Genomic DNA, 16,862 nt, shown 5'->3' on the forward strand with positions numbered 1-16,862 from the left:
AATGAAAAAAAGTTCTGTTTGATCACTAAGTTTAAGAAAAAAGATGTTTTTATAATACATGCAAAAATTGGAATCTTGTTAGACCTTGGCTATTTGGCTTGCTTAGTGTTTTCTGGACTAAAGCAAAATAAATAATCCACCTACATAAACAGCTGCCTGGCTGTGGTATTTCATCAGTATTGCTTGTGAACAAGCAAGTAAAAAAACAAACAACCTTAGAATTTAAACTCACCCATTGTGATATACTCAAACTGGTTAAGTTCTGTTGTACCCTGCAGTGACAAAACCTTAAAGGGAATAAACCAGAATGTGGTAAAAGTTTGTTTTCCTTTTCAAGGGGAATCTTTGGAAACAAGGTGCACCAAAATTTTTTATCTGGCTTTACCTTCATGGTTAGTATGTAGACTTTCAGAACCATGTGTTGGTCCAAAGGAGATAGGCAGGAAATGCAATGCTCCATCCACAAGGTGTGGACCCGATTAGTCACTTGAACAAGCTAAGAATACAACTGAATCCTTGGAGACTTTAGTCTGTTTATCTGACTCTGGACCACAGTTTATGGGATTCCAAAACCACACCACCCAAGGCCACAGCGAAGAAGGAAAGTGGCCCCAAACGGTGACTTCATCAGTAAAAATAAATCAAAAAGCGTATCCAGCAATGTGGTTGGTAATAGTTACAGCATTATGCTACTGGAAAGCTTTGTTTAAATTAAATGAATGAAATAAAGTAAATAAATGACGGTAAAACTTAAGTTTCTTTAAAATTACTTCAGCATTTGATGGCTGTCATGGCTGAGCACATCCAGACTGCTCTAGTCTTAGCTTAATGAACAGGTGAAGAATTACTCAGACAGATGGCAATGGAAATTGATTTTTTTTAAGTGTGGCCTCATTATCCCATGTGGGGGCACTTTATCCAGTACTACAGAAACACAACACCAAGCAGCGGGAGTTGTGTAATGTCAAGGTCAAATTGGGTGTTACACTTTGGTGGTGCACATTGACAAACTAGGGTCTTAAAATTGTCTGGAAGCAGAGCCATTAGTGAAAGACGGCAGAGTGGGCAAGTGGTTTCCAGTATGGGTCAAAGCCAAGATTCATAAATAAGTAAGTGTGAGGGCAGCTTGGTCGCTTAATTAACAAAGCGTGAAAAAAGGGTGTGAATCCCAAGAGACACCAGCCCAATCTGGTTTAAGGATGGGCAATAGGCAGCAATCCTGTCTGTCTTTGTGGGATTGATTGATAGCATGCTAAATTGAATTTCTAATTATCACCACCCTTTTAGTTCCCAAACCCCTCAGGATTTACAAAGGCCAGAAGTGTCAAAGGAGGCGATGCTTTTGTATACCTGTTTCTGGCACTGTTGCCATAAACACTGCAATCCCTCCCACTACAGACACACACACACACACACACACACACACACACACACACACACACACCAAACCTTCTTATGTTCGCTCAAGCATTCCCATCTGGCCAGGGGTTATCTGACCCCTCTGTGTGTTCTTGCTTGCACTTTCATGTGTTTGTTGATTGTTTTCACACCCTAAGTCGTTTGGCTCACTATTTAAAACCAAGACATCCCCTTGCAACTCACACTTAGACACCCTCTGCCACCTAAAGCTAAATCTTAAGTTACAGGCAACTGAGACACGTCTGCCTTTCATTTCTTTTGCAACCGTTTCTTCGGCGCTAATCTTTCACATTGTCCAAGCTGACAGGCGGGGAATGCATTTTTTGAAATAAAAAGCCCAGGGCGACAATGACAAGTTGGAATAAAAGCACACACCAAACCTGTCATGTAAGTGTTGGTCTTTGAACCTCATTGTCTTTTGTTTCCCTTTCCTGTATACTGAGTGCCATTTGGCTTTTGTAAGATAAAGGATACAATTGCAGTCAGTAGAATGTGTGGAAATTATATATATGTATTCCATAGCTTTGAGCTGCTACGTTTCCTCTCCAGACTCATAACAGGCGGAGGTATAATGACACTGAAGACCTAATTAAGTAATACACATCAACAATAGTGCCTGTCTCCCAGCAGCTTACTGTCAGGTTTGGGATTTTACTACAGACAAAGATACGGATCATATGCATCAATCGAAACTGACAGACAAGAAAGCCTTTACACTTGAGAAAATGCTTGTCTCCTTGAAGTTTAACCTTATTACTCTACATGTCCTCCAACGTAGAGAATCTGCATAAATCCAAGAGAAAAGGTAAACGTAGCACATATAAGAAAAATGTAACCAATGTCATTCTAATACCTGACAATGCACAAAATTTTATCAGACTTTTAAGCTAAGGTACCATTGAAATATCTGGCAAAATGGATGGTTTACTCTCTTGCTCTTTTCACTTGTTCAACTGTTCACTTTTCAATTTTTGCCTCATCTGCCTATTCCTCGTTCTGGCACATAGTCTATAGCTGTGATGGACTGGCAACATGTTGAAGGTGTATGCCATCTCTAACCCCTCAACATCTGGACAAAAGACGTAGCCCAGTGCCACTCTGCAGGGATGAAAGGGGCAAAGAAAATGGATGGATGGCTGAAAAAGCCACCGACTGGCTCCATCTGTGCTGAATCAATGCCTACACCTATGATTTCTGAGCACTGTGGGTAGGAGTTAGTAAAAGGCATTGATGGAGAACAGTAGATCGTACATTTCATATCCAGTCGTGTAAGGGGAAGTTTCATTATGTGAAGGCAAAGAGTTGACCCCCTATGTTGGTAATAAGCAACAGTACAGTTTCTTTGCTCCAACAGATGCCACAATATATCTGGCCCCCTGCATGTGTTCCCCCATAAACTCAACTCAAATAACTTTACCCCTGCAAAACCTCTGGGTTGCATTGTTGCTTCGCTAAACACCTATCAAAATGAGCAGGAGACAGTAAATAGAAAAGTGGTTTTGGAAAACCATTTGAACTGCCCAATCTCGGCGTTCCATTTTTCTCACTCGGCATGGGTTCATATATATGATATATATGAGACTTAAAGCGATAACCTTTTTAACATTAACTCTATGTATGGACTTGAAGCTGGACCCACCACACTCATTGCTTAGCTAGTATAGCTATTAAATGTGTGACTTTAGCTATAGGTAAAAGGAAGGTCAGGAAAACTTAAGAGGCCTTGCCTGTTTGATGTTTTTTTAATCCGATCACTCTTTTAGTTTGCACCCTTAGACACACACTGCTGCACAACTTCAAATTACAGATTTCTGTGAAACCAATGCAGATAGAAAATGAGGGGGATCTTTGAACTGGCTAGATGTTTCAAACCCCTTCCTACTCTCTCAATCTTCGAGCTCCCCTGCTGCTCTGGCAAGACAGGGAGAAAGAGCCTGATCGATTGGGTCTGACAGAAATAAAAAAAAAACGGAGCCAGCTGATTGATTCATTAGCAGAGCTGTGAATGACTGGATGTGAGCTCTGACCCTAACAAGAGGTTGCAAGGGTGAGGATTCTGAAGGGGTCTGAATGCATGTGCAATGTTTGCGGGTAATTTGTGCGTACATTTGTGCGGTTGAGCAATTAAGCAACTGTCATTAGTCGTTTCGAGAGAGAAACTAGAGGTCAGAAGGGACTTCCATGGGGTGTGAAAGGGGAAAGAGAGGCTGTTTATGGTCTGACTTGGAACAGAGGGAGGGGGGAAATCAATAAAGTCCAGCACTTTCATCTGGCTCAGTGTGTTTCACATAATCAGGATGAAAAAGGAGCTAACAAGTACCACATCCAACAAATACAGTAATACAATGACATAAATTATAAACGATAAAGAACTATGAGTGGTTTTAAAAACAAATTGCAAATAAAAATCTAAAAACTGTTGCATGCTTTTGTATGCCACCCTTCATGTTTGGGTTGTTATCTTCCTGAAAGGCGAACCAACCCTCTGCCACAGCCAAGTCTTTTGCAGACGATAAACAGGCATTCTTTAAGAATAGTGTGTTTAGTTTCATCTCTTTTCATATACGTACTAACCAGCTTCCCTGTAGGAGTTTGCTGGTTTAAGGTGACACAATTTGAATAAGTTAAAGGGTTAGGAATACTGCCAGGTAAACCTTCTCAGTCAATATTAATAGAGAACAATATTCTAACAGCTCTGATCCCATATTATGCTGACGGTGATACCCCATTTGGACTTCTTTTTGCAGCTTAGCTATTTTCATTACATTTTAAGCTAATTTTCTGTATTTATCTTATTACTTTTTAGAATAGCCTTTTTAATTCTATTGTCATTGGGCTTTACCAGGACCAGGGTAATAAAGTTTGTTCCACCTCGTGTTTTTAGTATGTGTGAAATGACAATAAATACTCATTGAATCATTGAAAACAGACTAAATGGGTGTAATCTATTTTACACACTTTTTACAGCTATCTGGAATTTAGAACTCAGCCAACTGGACAGGTGCTAAGACTTTCGGGGACAAAAAGTGACACCTCTACATTTGCTATATTGCCCTCGTTGGATGCTTGCCTCTAAAACATATGTTAAGGTGCTCTGACCTTCTTTATATCGTCCTTTAAATAGTAGACATGCTTAAACTTTCAAGTTGCTGTGTCACTTAGACCCCGGCTAAGGTTAAAAACAATGGTTCTTGTAGCTGGCTGTGTCTGAGAGAGGCTGCCATGGACCCATGTGGATTATGTAAATATCCTGACAAAAGGTTGCATGTGATTGGTCCTGCTGCCACTGAAATGTGTTTGATTTGCCTAGGGTGAGTTGGTCAGAGGAGTGTGTTTGGGATGTTCAATGTGAATCTGGTGATTTGTTGATAATGGAACAAGGGTCTGGTTAAACCTGTTGCTGTTACAGAAAAAAGGAAGTGATAATTTACCGAAAAGAGGGAGTATTCCTCTTGCCCTAAGGTCATTTGAAGTGCAGGTGGGAATTGTTTTTGACACTGAGAATCAGAAGCATGGCAGAATCAGGTGTAATAGAAATAGAATTAAATATAGAAAGGTGTCATGGTTTGGGGTTGTTGCAGACCAACGATGCAGCAGAGGTGACACAGAGTCATCAGAAGGTAGGTAACTTTAATCAAAGGTTACAAAACAGCTTCACTAGGGACAACTAAGTATAACTATGGTTAAAAATTGACTAAGGTTGACTAAAAAACTTAAAAAACTTATGCTGCGCAATAATCAAACTGGACAAGAAACAGGTGTGAGATAATCAACAGAAATACATGCAGCTAGAAAACAACTAGGAAGAGAAACTAGAAGGGGTGAAACACACTAACTGAAAACATGCACAATCCAAGGAGCTTAAACACTAATAAATAACCAAACACCTTAGGATTGTGACAGAAACGTCCTTTATTGTCCCTTAGTGGGGAAACTCAGGTGTACCAGGAACAAAGTGATAGGCAAGTTGAGGCATGCAGATGTACAGAAAGGTAAAAATATAAAAAACAGAAAGTAAAAACAAGAGGCCTGTACAATAAATGTAAATGTACAGCATGAGGAAAAAATACTGTATGGTTATTAAAGATAGAGTACACGGATTAAAATAAATGTTCAACGGAGTAGAATAATTTAAAAAGCTTTTGCCTTCTGCAAATTCATTATGAAGAGGACTGCATGCAAGCAGTCCTGTGCGAGAAAATATATTCACAATTTGGGCGCCCTTTCTCTTACACAGACATTACTGTTAATTATCACAGTCATTTAAGCCCATCACGTCAGTCGTTCCCAAAGCTTTTCCTTTGAAGAAGTAACTATCATCACAAGCAAGCCAAATCAGGATCACCGTTTAAGAATTGGCAAAAGTTGCTTCTCTGCTCTTGAAAGGAACAAGGCCTGGAGCTAGGTCGGATGCCTTAAAAGTCTCGTCATTAATCACCCGGCTATGGTTAAATTCAACAAAGAAGTCTCCCTTTCCTTTGCTCTATTTATTTTATTTCTCTTTTCTTATATTTAACAAGACCAGCAGAGGCTGAAACCAGTCCCCACATTACAGCTGTGTCCAATCTCCACACAGATGTAACGAGCCCTATTTAAAGAAAAATATCAAAGATTTTTTTTTTTTTTTTTTTTGCTCCGTTGGCAGAAATTTGTTACAAGAGTCTGAGGCTTGCAGAGAAACGGTAGGAGAAGGAACTGAGCTGGAAAAGGTGCTGCAGGAAGAAATCTACTCTTTTGAGCTCAACCCTTCAAGCCTGTGTCGCTCAACCTAATAGCTGTCATGTGCCATTCTCGGCAGTGCGGGTCCAGCTTGCAAAACCTTCATCTGCAGGCAGGCGGCTTTGCTAAAGAGAAGTCCAGCATGCATCCCTAACATAGTATATGTGCTGCGATTGTATTTTGAACATTCCTCAATTGAGTGAGTTTCAACACTACGTAGTGCCGAGAATAATAATCCATAACCCCTTGAACTTTTCAACATTTTGCCACACTGCACCACAAACTTAGGTCAGAGACTAACACAAAGTAGAGCATAACTGTCAAGAAAAAAGAAAAATGATACCTGGTATACATTAAAAATGTTAAACATATATGTGTTCATCCCCTTCACAATGATACCCATATATGAAATTGTCAACTAATTGGTAAATAGATTCTACCTGTGTGTACCTTCCAACTTTAGTACTATTGCAGCTGTTCTGTGAAGACCACAGATGATTGTTAGGGCACAATACTGAACAACCAGCATCATGGAGACCAAGGAACCCGACAGACACTTTAGAACTTATAAGGACGCTTCAATCAGGGTTAGGTAATGAAACAATATTCCAAGCATATCACCTCGTACACACTATCCTCGTGGTGAAACATGGTGATGGCAGCATAATGGTGTGGGGAGGTATTTATTCAATGGGGGCAGAGAAGCTGGTCAGTAAAATAAAACAGAAAATTGGAAAAATGCAAACAATTTGAAATGTTCCTTTCATTTCATGGTTATACAAAAATTTTTGTTGTTTGCCCATTTAAAATAACAGTAACATACATTAAAGTGTGTGGTTGCAAGGTGACAACATGCTGAAAAATTCTAGAGGCATGAATAGTTTTTTTGCATCTGCCGACAGGCAGGGGTAAGCTGCACATTTTCTTTCTAAAAATATAGATTCTTACAACGGTGTTTTATTCACCGCTGAAATTATGTGAACCCCGGGAGAATAATTGTTTTATGTTGAAGACCAAGACTTGCCGAAGGATGTGAGGTCTGCCTAAAAATAATCCCTGGGGGGATCCATTCGTGGCCTGTGGGTGGAGGTCATGGGGCGTGGGTTTGGCGTGGGTGGAAATCTCAGCAGGTACTAACTCACTAATAATCTGGACAGTTTGACACATGGTAATCTCAGCTGCACTTTATGGGCATCCGGTGCAGACAGGGGCTATAAAACATCAGCTCTGATGGCCATTAATATTATGCTGAACATTTCACCAGCATTTTGAAAGTCGTTTATATATTTCGGTGAGAACTTTGAGCAAGGCCCTTGTCTAAAGTAGCCGTCTTTCATTTGCACACACAAGAACCCCTAATGTAAGTTAATTTATCAACAAAAACCATTAGCAGCTCAGGTTTACAACATTAAAGGGTGACGTTAGCTATCTTAATTCTTTTCCCACAGACACAAAATGTAAACACAGATGAGACAATCCAACTCTATTTGTTTTTCAAACCAATTGTGCATGAATTATCTACAATTGCAATGACAGCAAGTCGCTCTGGTTTTTAATCTAAACCAGTGTATATATATATATATATATATATATATATATATATATATATATATATATATATATATATATATATATATATGCAGTTATCGCATTACATCTTTTTTAATCCTCCTCACTTGACACCCAGACACACTGAGCCCCCATCAATGCACACACATAACTCCACCCCCACCCCCCACCCCATCTACGTATCCCAACCAATAAACACACTCCTTCTGTTTAGATGTACCACCCATCTTGCTCTCCCCACAAGCGCAAAATCTCTCCATGGTTCTCTTTCACTCCCCACGTCTGTGTCTCTCCCTTTCTGTCTCTGTCGTTCTGCTTGGCTGCCTGTAGGCAGCAGCAGCAGTGTGTGTGTGTGTGTGTGTGTGTGTGTGTGTGTGTGTGTGTGTGTGGTGGCTAGGCCCAGAGACATTCCCCCCCTGCTTACTCTCAACAGTGGGTGTCAAAGACCTGCCATCCCACAAGGCCCCTCTGTTGAATGCCAGGATGGACTTCCCAAACAAATGTCACACAAATAAAATGTCCATAAAACTGTATACATACTCAGAGATTTTAGTGCTTCAAAAGGAAATTCTGTTTTAGAAGACCCTCTTATAAAGCTCATGCCACTCTTAACAACTGAAGAGGGTTTGTGAATGAATACTGATATATAGTGACAAGGTGAGTGAGGCTATAGTTTAGGGAGGCTACAAATGGCAAATATTAGGGTAATTATGTTTCTCAGGGATTAATCACAGTAAAATATACGTTTTAAATAGACCAGTACAAATCTGGAATCACTGGCCACATTCCTTTGACTCCTATCTCAAACTCACATCCCCTTTAAATAAGATTGATGACAGTAACTCGTCACTGTCATGTAGATGAATCTGCTTGTCTCGTGCATGATTGGTTCAAATAATTAATGGAAATACATGCATGACATATTAAAATATACTGGATTTAGGTGTATGAATAGGATAAATGTAAAGCAGATCATTAGCTAAGCATATTTTACCATCATAGGAACATAAAGTATACTTTTAGGTCACTAAAAATGTAATATGAGTCTGTTTTTATGAGATTCTTACAGCATAATTTTAATCCCATAATTTTAAAAGCAAAAATAAAAATACCTTCTAAATGTAGAAGTATTTTTCAAGGGCATTTATCATGTGGAATATTATAACACTTTGCAGTTCTGCTTATTATAGATCAACACGAATATAAGAAAGTGATATTAAGGGATTAAATAGTTGGCCTATCTACTAAATTGGCCAGACTGCTTAACAGACCTGGTTCTTTGAATCTTGCTAACTTTTAGCAGTGTTAATGTAATGTGAAAACTCTGTATTTTTCACACTCTAAAATATCCAAAAATTACTGTTTTTTTTCCAACTTGTAAGTAGGCATAAAGTAAAAGGACCTTCTTTCAGCCAGCTACAGTAACTGACCGCATGTAGCAAAGTCTGAGGACACAATGTGTGTGTATGCTCCAAGCAGTCGGCAGCTCCCGGTCGAATAATACAACTCCTGCTGAGCTTAGCCAGTTTTCTGAGGGAAACCCTGATATTGCCCAAATAATGTAGTGACGCAGAGTTTGAGGTAGTGTCATTTAAAGTTCTAAAAGTAAGATCCATTTTCTTCCTCACTGTCCTTCTCTCACTGATCCTCCTATCTCATCTGTTCCCGGACGTATGGGCAACCCTGCAGAAATTTGAGTTTGGAGACGTCGCCGTTTAATTCATGAAACATTGCTTCCCACATCTCGGCTGGATCTGTAAAATCTGTAAACTCTGCTGCGGATCTCCAGGTCTACGACCCAAATCTGCCCACAAACCCAGCCGTCACCAGAGCGCTTCTCCCACAGCACCCCGCCCCGGCTCCTCAAAATGTCATCATCCACTCCTCCATTTTCCCCCAAGAACGCCCCATACGCCAATCTGAATCTAAGTCAAAGTGCATCTGTTCAACATGGCGTCAGCCAATAGCACATGACCCAGTGACTGGCTCGAATCCCCTGCCGAAGGTCAGGATGAAGGGACACTGACGAGGATGACAGACTGGCACAGTTGTTGTGTCTCGTCTTTTTTTTTTTTTTTTTGTTATTTTCTTCGTTTACGCTTTGAAACCGGAAAAGGTTCTGAAATTCATACATCAGTCTACATGACAGTGCCAGAACGTTTCTCAGCTCTGATGTGAGAATTTGAAATGTACAGCTTGGCCTGTGGTAAGTACACAGAACATAAACAACAAAGAAGGTTGTAGATAGCAAAGATATAATTGTGATAAAAAAAGTGTTTCATGAACAAAGTGGTGATATAAATTTGATGAACATTTTTAGATAGATAGATAGATAGATAGATAGATAGATAGATAGATAGATAGATAGATAGATAGATAGATAGATAGATAGATAGATAGATAGATAGATAGATAGATAGATAGATAGATAGATAGATAGATAGATAGATCAATTTAAGTGGCTAAATGACTTAGCTTTTATTTTGCAAATTCACTTTCACGCCTCTTTAGCCCAGTTCCACTCAGCTCTTGAATGGCCTGTGTAATAGCCACCACAGAGTCACTAATGCTTCCCTTTGTTACTCCAACAGAGACCCTAAATACATTTGTTCAGTAATTTGCCTCTGAATGTCATGTAAAGGAGCTCCCGGAGAAAAGTTTGACACAGCAGCTTCCCCCGTGAATCACGCTGAGGGCCCACACAGCCTGATCCCGCGTTTATAAGCACGGAGGCCTTATGGCACAGCGAACGCGCCGGACAAATGGTCCCCATTTATTCTCTTTACTGCAAAGGTTAATTGTTCTTTAGCAAGAAGCAGACACCACAAATCATCTACTGGGACTAAATTTGATCTTTTTGCTCTTACTGTGAACGGCAGTAATTTCCACACAGAATTCTATAGGTCACAGAGACAAGGAACATAATGCATACCCTTACAGTATTACTATATTTTAGTTAAGTGGCATCTAGTTTGTGTTTTTATATATATTCTTTATTTTAGAATTAATCTTATTCTGTACCCTTCTTTATTCACAACAGATTGACGGTGAGGGCGGCCAGGGAGGGGGGGGGGGGGCATCCCCAGAATGAGAGGAAGAGAGAGGAGAGAAACAAATAAATAAATAAATCATGTGAGAAGGGTTCGATGAGAAATGTGCCAATTGAAAACAGGCACAGGAAAACTCCTGTGGAGGTGTGATCTCACCCACATAAAAACATAAACGTGCTCAACAAAGGGCCAGCTTGTGCGTGATCATGCCACGAAATAAACAGCCATAAATAGATGGAAAAATAGCAAAGACTGTGGAAATCCTGAGCTGTGACTGCAAGTGCTGCTTGTCTTTGTTTAGAGATTTAAACAATTTTGAAACTTGAGTTTAAAATTTACAAGTGAACCCGGGCTGATAAAAAACATCAACACACATACTGGATATTGCTTAAACAAAAAAAAACACATCATTCTGGGTTAGTTGTTCCTTCTGAAATATGCATAGAACCATATTTTAAGCCTAACATAAGCTTTTGAGGCTTTAATATAAAGCAAGGGTGCGTTAAATTGGGGAGCAGCCCTAAAGTGTCTTGAGTATACTTAATTCCTACTGAATACATTTTCTTTTTACTTTTTTCCTCCTTCCTTTTCAGGTAATTTGTACCGAATGGTAAACAAACTGCCTCTGCAGCCACAGTGGACTGTCATCGCAGCAATTTGTCTCCTCAGCTTTCCAGCAGCTGAAGGTTCAACAAGCCAAGGCCTCATGCATACAGCTATTCCCCACCGAGGAATACACTGACCTTAATAGGCACCGCAACAAGCCACGTCGCACTTTGATCAAAGCAAACCCGGTGTGAATGTGTAATCTAATTAAAACTGGGAGGGGGGGGGGGCACTACAAGCGAGACAGAGGCCAAATCGTTATTAACTTTAAAATAAAAAAGCTGATTCCACAATTTAAAAATAAATCAACTTGACTTGTCAACATTCAGCACAAAGCCTCAATATATTGAAGGAGAACTTGGCTAATTTTAAGCAAAGCACCCGTTATTTGGGTTATTAAAAATATCATTATCTGAATATTTCCAAGCAACCAGGTTAACAGAAACCTCTGCCTGTAATTGTGTCCTAATTGCATAATTAATAGTAAACTACATCTGCAGAATCAAAGAACTCGGCTTTCATAATTACATTTCATTTAACGGGTTTGCATGAGAAACAGCATGAAAAGAAAAACTAATTTATTAGGATTCTGTTTTCTAAAGAAAGTAGCTCAGGGGGCCCCACCGACCCGGAGGAGACGCGCTTAGCTCCCGGGGAAACGCGCCCCCGATTGGTCCGCCTGTTTGCCTCGACCTTGCTGTGATCATGATGCATCAGAAGCAAGTTCCAGCAGCGGCCCATAAATCATCGGCTTGTATTTAAAATCTTAACAACATCATCAGCATGGTCAGTCGGCTGCAATTTATGGTATCGGTCAAGCATGGCATGGATTGTTAAAACGAAATACATCAAATCTCCGAAGCCCAGTAGGGAGCAGCGTGCACCGAGCGCCCTTTCTTTCTGATACCCCCCCCCCCCCCCCCCCCCCTCTTGCTTGTCTGTATCCACCTTTCGAGCTCCCCAAGAATTCACTCATCCGTTCAAACCATGTGTTTTAAGTCAGCGGTTCCCAACTGGGGTCGGGTGACCCGCAGGGGTCACTGAGAAGGAGCCAGGGGGTGGCAGGGAAAATAATCACCCGGCATTTCGCTCAGGGGAAGTTTGATGATCCAATAAAATACATCTGAGTCAGTTTTTTTGCAGACATTCTCATGACAGGCTGATTAGGAAATCAACAAACTTTTTTTTCTTTCTTTTTTTTCACCCCCACAAAGCGGTTCCATTGTGTCCGCTGTGTCTGCTCCTGGCAAATTATGGAAATGTGTAAACAAAAAAACTTTTTTGTAAAAACAAAATTGTTTGATAAAAGAAGTGGTATTTTTTATTCGGACGCGTTATGAACCATCCCTTGTTAACTTAGTTTGGATACAGTTACAGTAACGCGATTGCTTAATTCGCAAAACGGCTTCAAATCCCGTCTCAAATGAAGTGCTCTAAAATGTATGTCGATTTAAATGAAAGTGTGATTCGCCTGCGTTTAATAGATAAACTCTTCAGGTGGGTTGTTCCGTCAGACCGGGAAACAAACTGAGACTAAAAAAAAAAAAGAAATAAAAAAAACGCTCGCTGAACCAGTGGCCCACTGTCCCACTTTCCTGCTGGCATCGGAAGCCAAAGTGCGCCCTGCCTGAGCACCAAGCAATCACAGTTCAAGCTCCAGGCCTCTCACACACACACACACACACACACACACACACACACACGCACGTATCTCCACCATATCTCACATGCATCATGAGGAAATGCACCAAACTGGACAAAACAAAAGAGGAGACGGAGACTCGTTTGCTTAAAAAAAACGACAGATTGAGTTTCCCATTGATTTTGAGCACTGAAAACATCAGGACTCGGCTAAAACAGACGGTCTCTCTGTTGATGCAAATTACTGTAAATAACCAATCAATAGTATTTTACATAAAATACATAAATAAGGTATATATGGTCAGAAAAAAATAAAAGAAGGATCAGTAACGTGTTTTTTGTCAGTCTGGGGGTCTGATTTTATTTAGAATGTTGGAAATTTAGAAAACTTTTCTAAAGAGGGGAATCAAACTTTTATTTTTTTTATATTTTGGTCTTTATTTTTCTTTTTTAAGACCACTTAAACTGGTATGGAGCCCAGATGTCAAAAGACCACACAAACGAGCCTAAAATACACGCAGGCGACCTGAAGGGAAAGTGGCTGTGGGGGGGCGGGCTGGTGGTAGAGAGGCCGCCGCCACTCCCCGATGAGACCCGCTGTGTGGAGCTAATTTCTCTTGAACTAACGAAAAAAAAAGCTCAGCAAATTCCCTATTTGGTGTTTACAAAGAGAATACACAACGACGACCGGAATGGATGAGCTTTAATTGGCGCATAACAATTATGCATTGAAACTTGCACTGCTGCGTAAACTCCTAACACCTCAAAACCAGGCAGATGGTCCCTTTGAAATTAATGCGTTGGTTTTTAACTCTGGATGAAAATGAAATGGAGAAAAAAAATAGAATGTGGGTTAAGATTAGTTTGTTGGGCTCCTGCAGTCTTGGAGTGGGTAAGAAAATGGGTTCAGAGGCGAGCCTACGACGCACCACAACACCAAGAGAAGAGAAAAAAAAAGATGTCTTACCTTCAACGGCAGAGACCACTGACACTAAGAGGCTGCATAAAAGCAGAAGGTAATCCATTGTCACAAAGTGGTCAACTTGGACATGAAAATGGAGCCGCGACTGAGAAGAGAGTGACGGTAAAAAAAAAAAAGAAAACAATCCCGGGGTCACCCAACGCTCCACGAACCCGCACCCGCACTCCCGTCCTAGTCCTCCAGCTGCTGCGTCAAGGCTCCAGGATCAGACTTATCCTCATTCACCAAAAACGCTCAGATGTGAGAGTTCGCAGAAAATAGCTACCACCCCTCGGTATAAAATGTATATAAAAAAAATAACAGAAGTCCTTCTCCGCTTTTCTGTTCCTGTCACTGATCCCCAAGGCGCCCTATTAACCCAGAGAGCACGCAGGCAGCGGGCGCACGTCTCCCAGTCCCTTCCCTGCGCGCTGAGCAAACAGGAGAGCAGGTAGTCCAGTCCGCGGTCACCATCCAGACGCCGCTGCCGTTTGGAGTCTGCTACAAAACAACAACCTGCTCCGAGAGATTCCACGATACTTCTGTCTGCGTTTCAGAGCGGAGGAGTCAGAAACATGCCAAGTGGTCCCATATGAGCTTGTGCGTGCTCACGTGCGTCCGCGACCCAGTGGTATTCCCGTGAAGAAAACAGCCGCGCGGCTCTCAGACATTTATTCCCTGAGCGAATCTCTCCGCTTCTGGCTGCTCCGTTAAACCGTCTGTTTCGCTCGGATCGTGCACAGGAATGAAGCTCCGGAGAGAAGAGGAATAAGGAGTGTGAGGAGAGAGAGAAGGGGAGAGAGAGACCAAACGGGCGCATGCAGGGAGGAGGGGTTACAGCGTGAGCAGCTGCGCTCGAAAAATGCCAACCTATAAAATCACTTAGTTTCACTGGTTTCTATCTTAAAATAAAATAAAAAGTATTTTCTTTTAGCAACAAATAATTGTTTCAAATCAGTTTTGCTTGTTCCACCGTGCGCCACCTGTCTCCAACATCTCTCTCAGATTTACAGCACAGAAATCTTTCTCTTCTCTTTCTCACATATTTTTGCTGTTAAAACAGACTTCCTCAAATATATATTCTCTCTAATTCACACGCTTTAACAACTATTACCAACTGCGGGGTTAGGTTTGCAAAATGTATTTATGTTTTATCATTATTTATTTGAAGCGGGCCAGTTTGGCTATAGTTCTCCTCTAAAGTAATGGACACACAGCGCCCCCCAGCGGATGCCGTTTAGTTTCATGAAGAGGATCTCTGCTTATTTGCTAAAATTACAACACTTTTATTCTCAATTTACAAGCTCCGCAGGATACCTCCGTCTTTCCGAGATTTAACGGATGAAAAATAAAGCCGTCAGTTGAAAACCGGTGTGATATTTTCTTAAAGGCATGATCTCCCCTTATAAATGCTTGGCTTTAAGAGTTGCTCCAGCCTGAGTACGAGCACTTTTTACTGTGCGTAATTTCGTTGGACAGTCACCTCCATCTCCGGGGATAAATGTTTGTTTTTTTCCACGTCACCGGATGACTTGAAGAAAGGGGGCATCTGTCACGACTCGCCACCAGACTCTTTTACAGCCCTCATCCTGACATCAGTTCCCTTGGTTTTAAACACTTTTTATCGATTCAGAAACAACTGTCACCAAAGTTTAAAAATTGACGACTCTTAATGGCAGACATTGTCCACACTGTACGCTCCTATTGACGTTTTGGATTGCGACATTGCACGTCCCAAATGTTACATCAAAATCAACGCCTTGTCCAAATTCCTCACTGTTATAGTTTAGTAAGTATGCATGTAATTAACTTGAACACTATGTGAATATATAAACAGGCGCTGCTCCACAGGATATAAGGTAAGATTTGAAAAAAGTCAGCCTCACTACTGAGTTTCCTTGCAAGTCTGACTATAAATCACGTTGAATTGCTGTTGCGTTCACTGCTCCGTTTCGGAGTACAGCTCTGTCTTCGGCTGTGAGACATTTACAGTTAAGGTCGATTTCACTGGTTTATTTTGTTCTGCAGGCAAAGAACAGAACTTATGCTGCATTGAACGTTGTACCGAGGAAAAAAAGTGCTGATATAAAGAAAACATAGGCTACAGTGAGAGGGTGTAAAATTAAGTGATTGTTAGAAATACATAGAGCTGTCAAGTAGGCTGAAGGTGAAAAAAAAGTTTGGAAAACGTTTAGAGTCATTCCCTTGTCTTCTCTATTTAAGGTAAAACTGTTGCTTCATCTTAGATTTACTATTGAAGAAAATTAATAACATTTGTAGTTTTAGACGTGGCAACAGAAACGACTTTTAAAAAATTCCCTTATATTTAAAACTATATTTGAAGACCTACAGAATAAAAAAAAAGACAATTTCTACTTAGAATGATGTGAGTGAAACTTTGTTTTACATATACATTTTCTAAAACATTTTTGTAAAAAACTATTTTTTTATTTTTGGTACATTGGGAAAGTAGCAATACAACTACAATAACACAAGTAAAAAAGAGGACCGAGAGGAGGTTCCATCATTATAGGTAACCTAAATAAACTCATTAAAATTAGTTTTGTGCTAAATGTTCATCTTAAAACGAGGATTGTTCTAGATGCAAATTATTTATGTGCATTGTTAATAACTAAACAGTATGTCTAAAAAGAGGAAAAAATCTAATTAAAAAAACCTTGATTAGAGTAAATATAATTAATTTGTAATATTTATTTACAATATATAACATTTTGCAGTTTAAAATTTTAAAATACAATGCGCAAAATTATTAAGAAAGAACAATGATGGATATATTGATTTTTATTATTTTTTTTCTTCATGAAAGACAAATGTCTCATAAGTAGCAGACACATGTTGAGAGCTTGGAGTTGTGTTTTGGTCTCATATAACACAAA

At 40.2% G+C, this 16,862-nt stretch overlaps 1 protein-coding gene across 7 annotated transcripts in view; it reads right to left on the minus strand.

The window, feature by feature from the left end:
- Window positions 1-14,737, minus strand: part of LOC105915447 (ephrin type-B receptor 3) — a 72,540-nt gene extending 57,803 nt beyond the window's left edge. For 5 of the 7 annotated variants that reach the window (XM_036141085.1, XM_036141083.1, XM_036141082.1 and 2 more), the window contains exon 1: window positions 13,972-14,736. In XM_036141085.1, the coding sequence (XP_035996978.1) occupies window positions 13,972-14,029 (58 nt within the window). In that variant the 5' untranslated portion in view covers window positions 14,030-14,736. Of the gene's footprint in view, window positions 1-13,971 lie in introns of all 7 variants that reach the window. The other 2 variants (XM_036141086.1, XM_036141081.1) reach the window with 1 other exon arrangement.
- Window positions 14,738-16,862: the final 2,125 nt, after the last annotated feature.

This window comes from Fundulus heteroclitus, chromosome 9 (assembly GCF_011125445.2).
Source record: "Fundulus heteroclitus isolate FHET01 chromosome 9, MU-UCD_Fhet_4.1, whole genome shotgun sequence".
Taxonomy (NCBI): Eukaryota; Metazoa; Chordata; class Actinopteri; order Cyprinodontiformes; family Fundulidae; genus Fundulus; species Fundulus heteroclitus.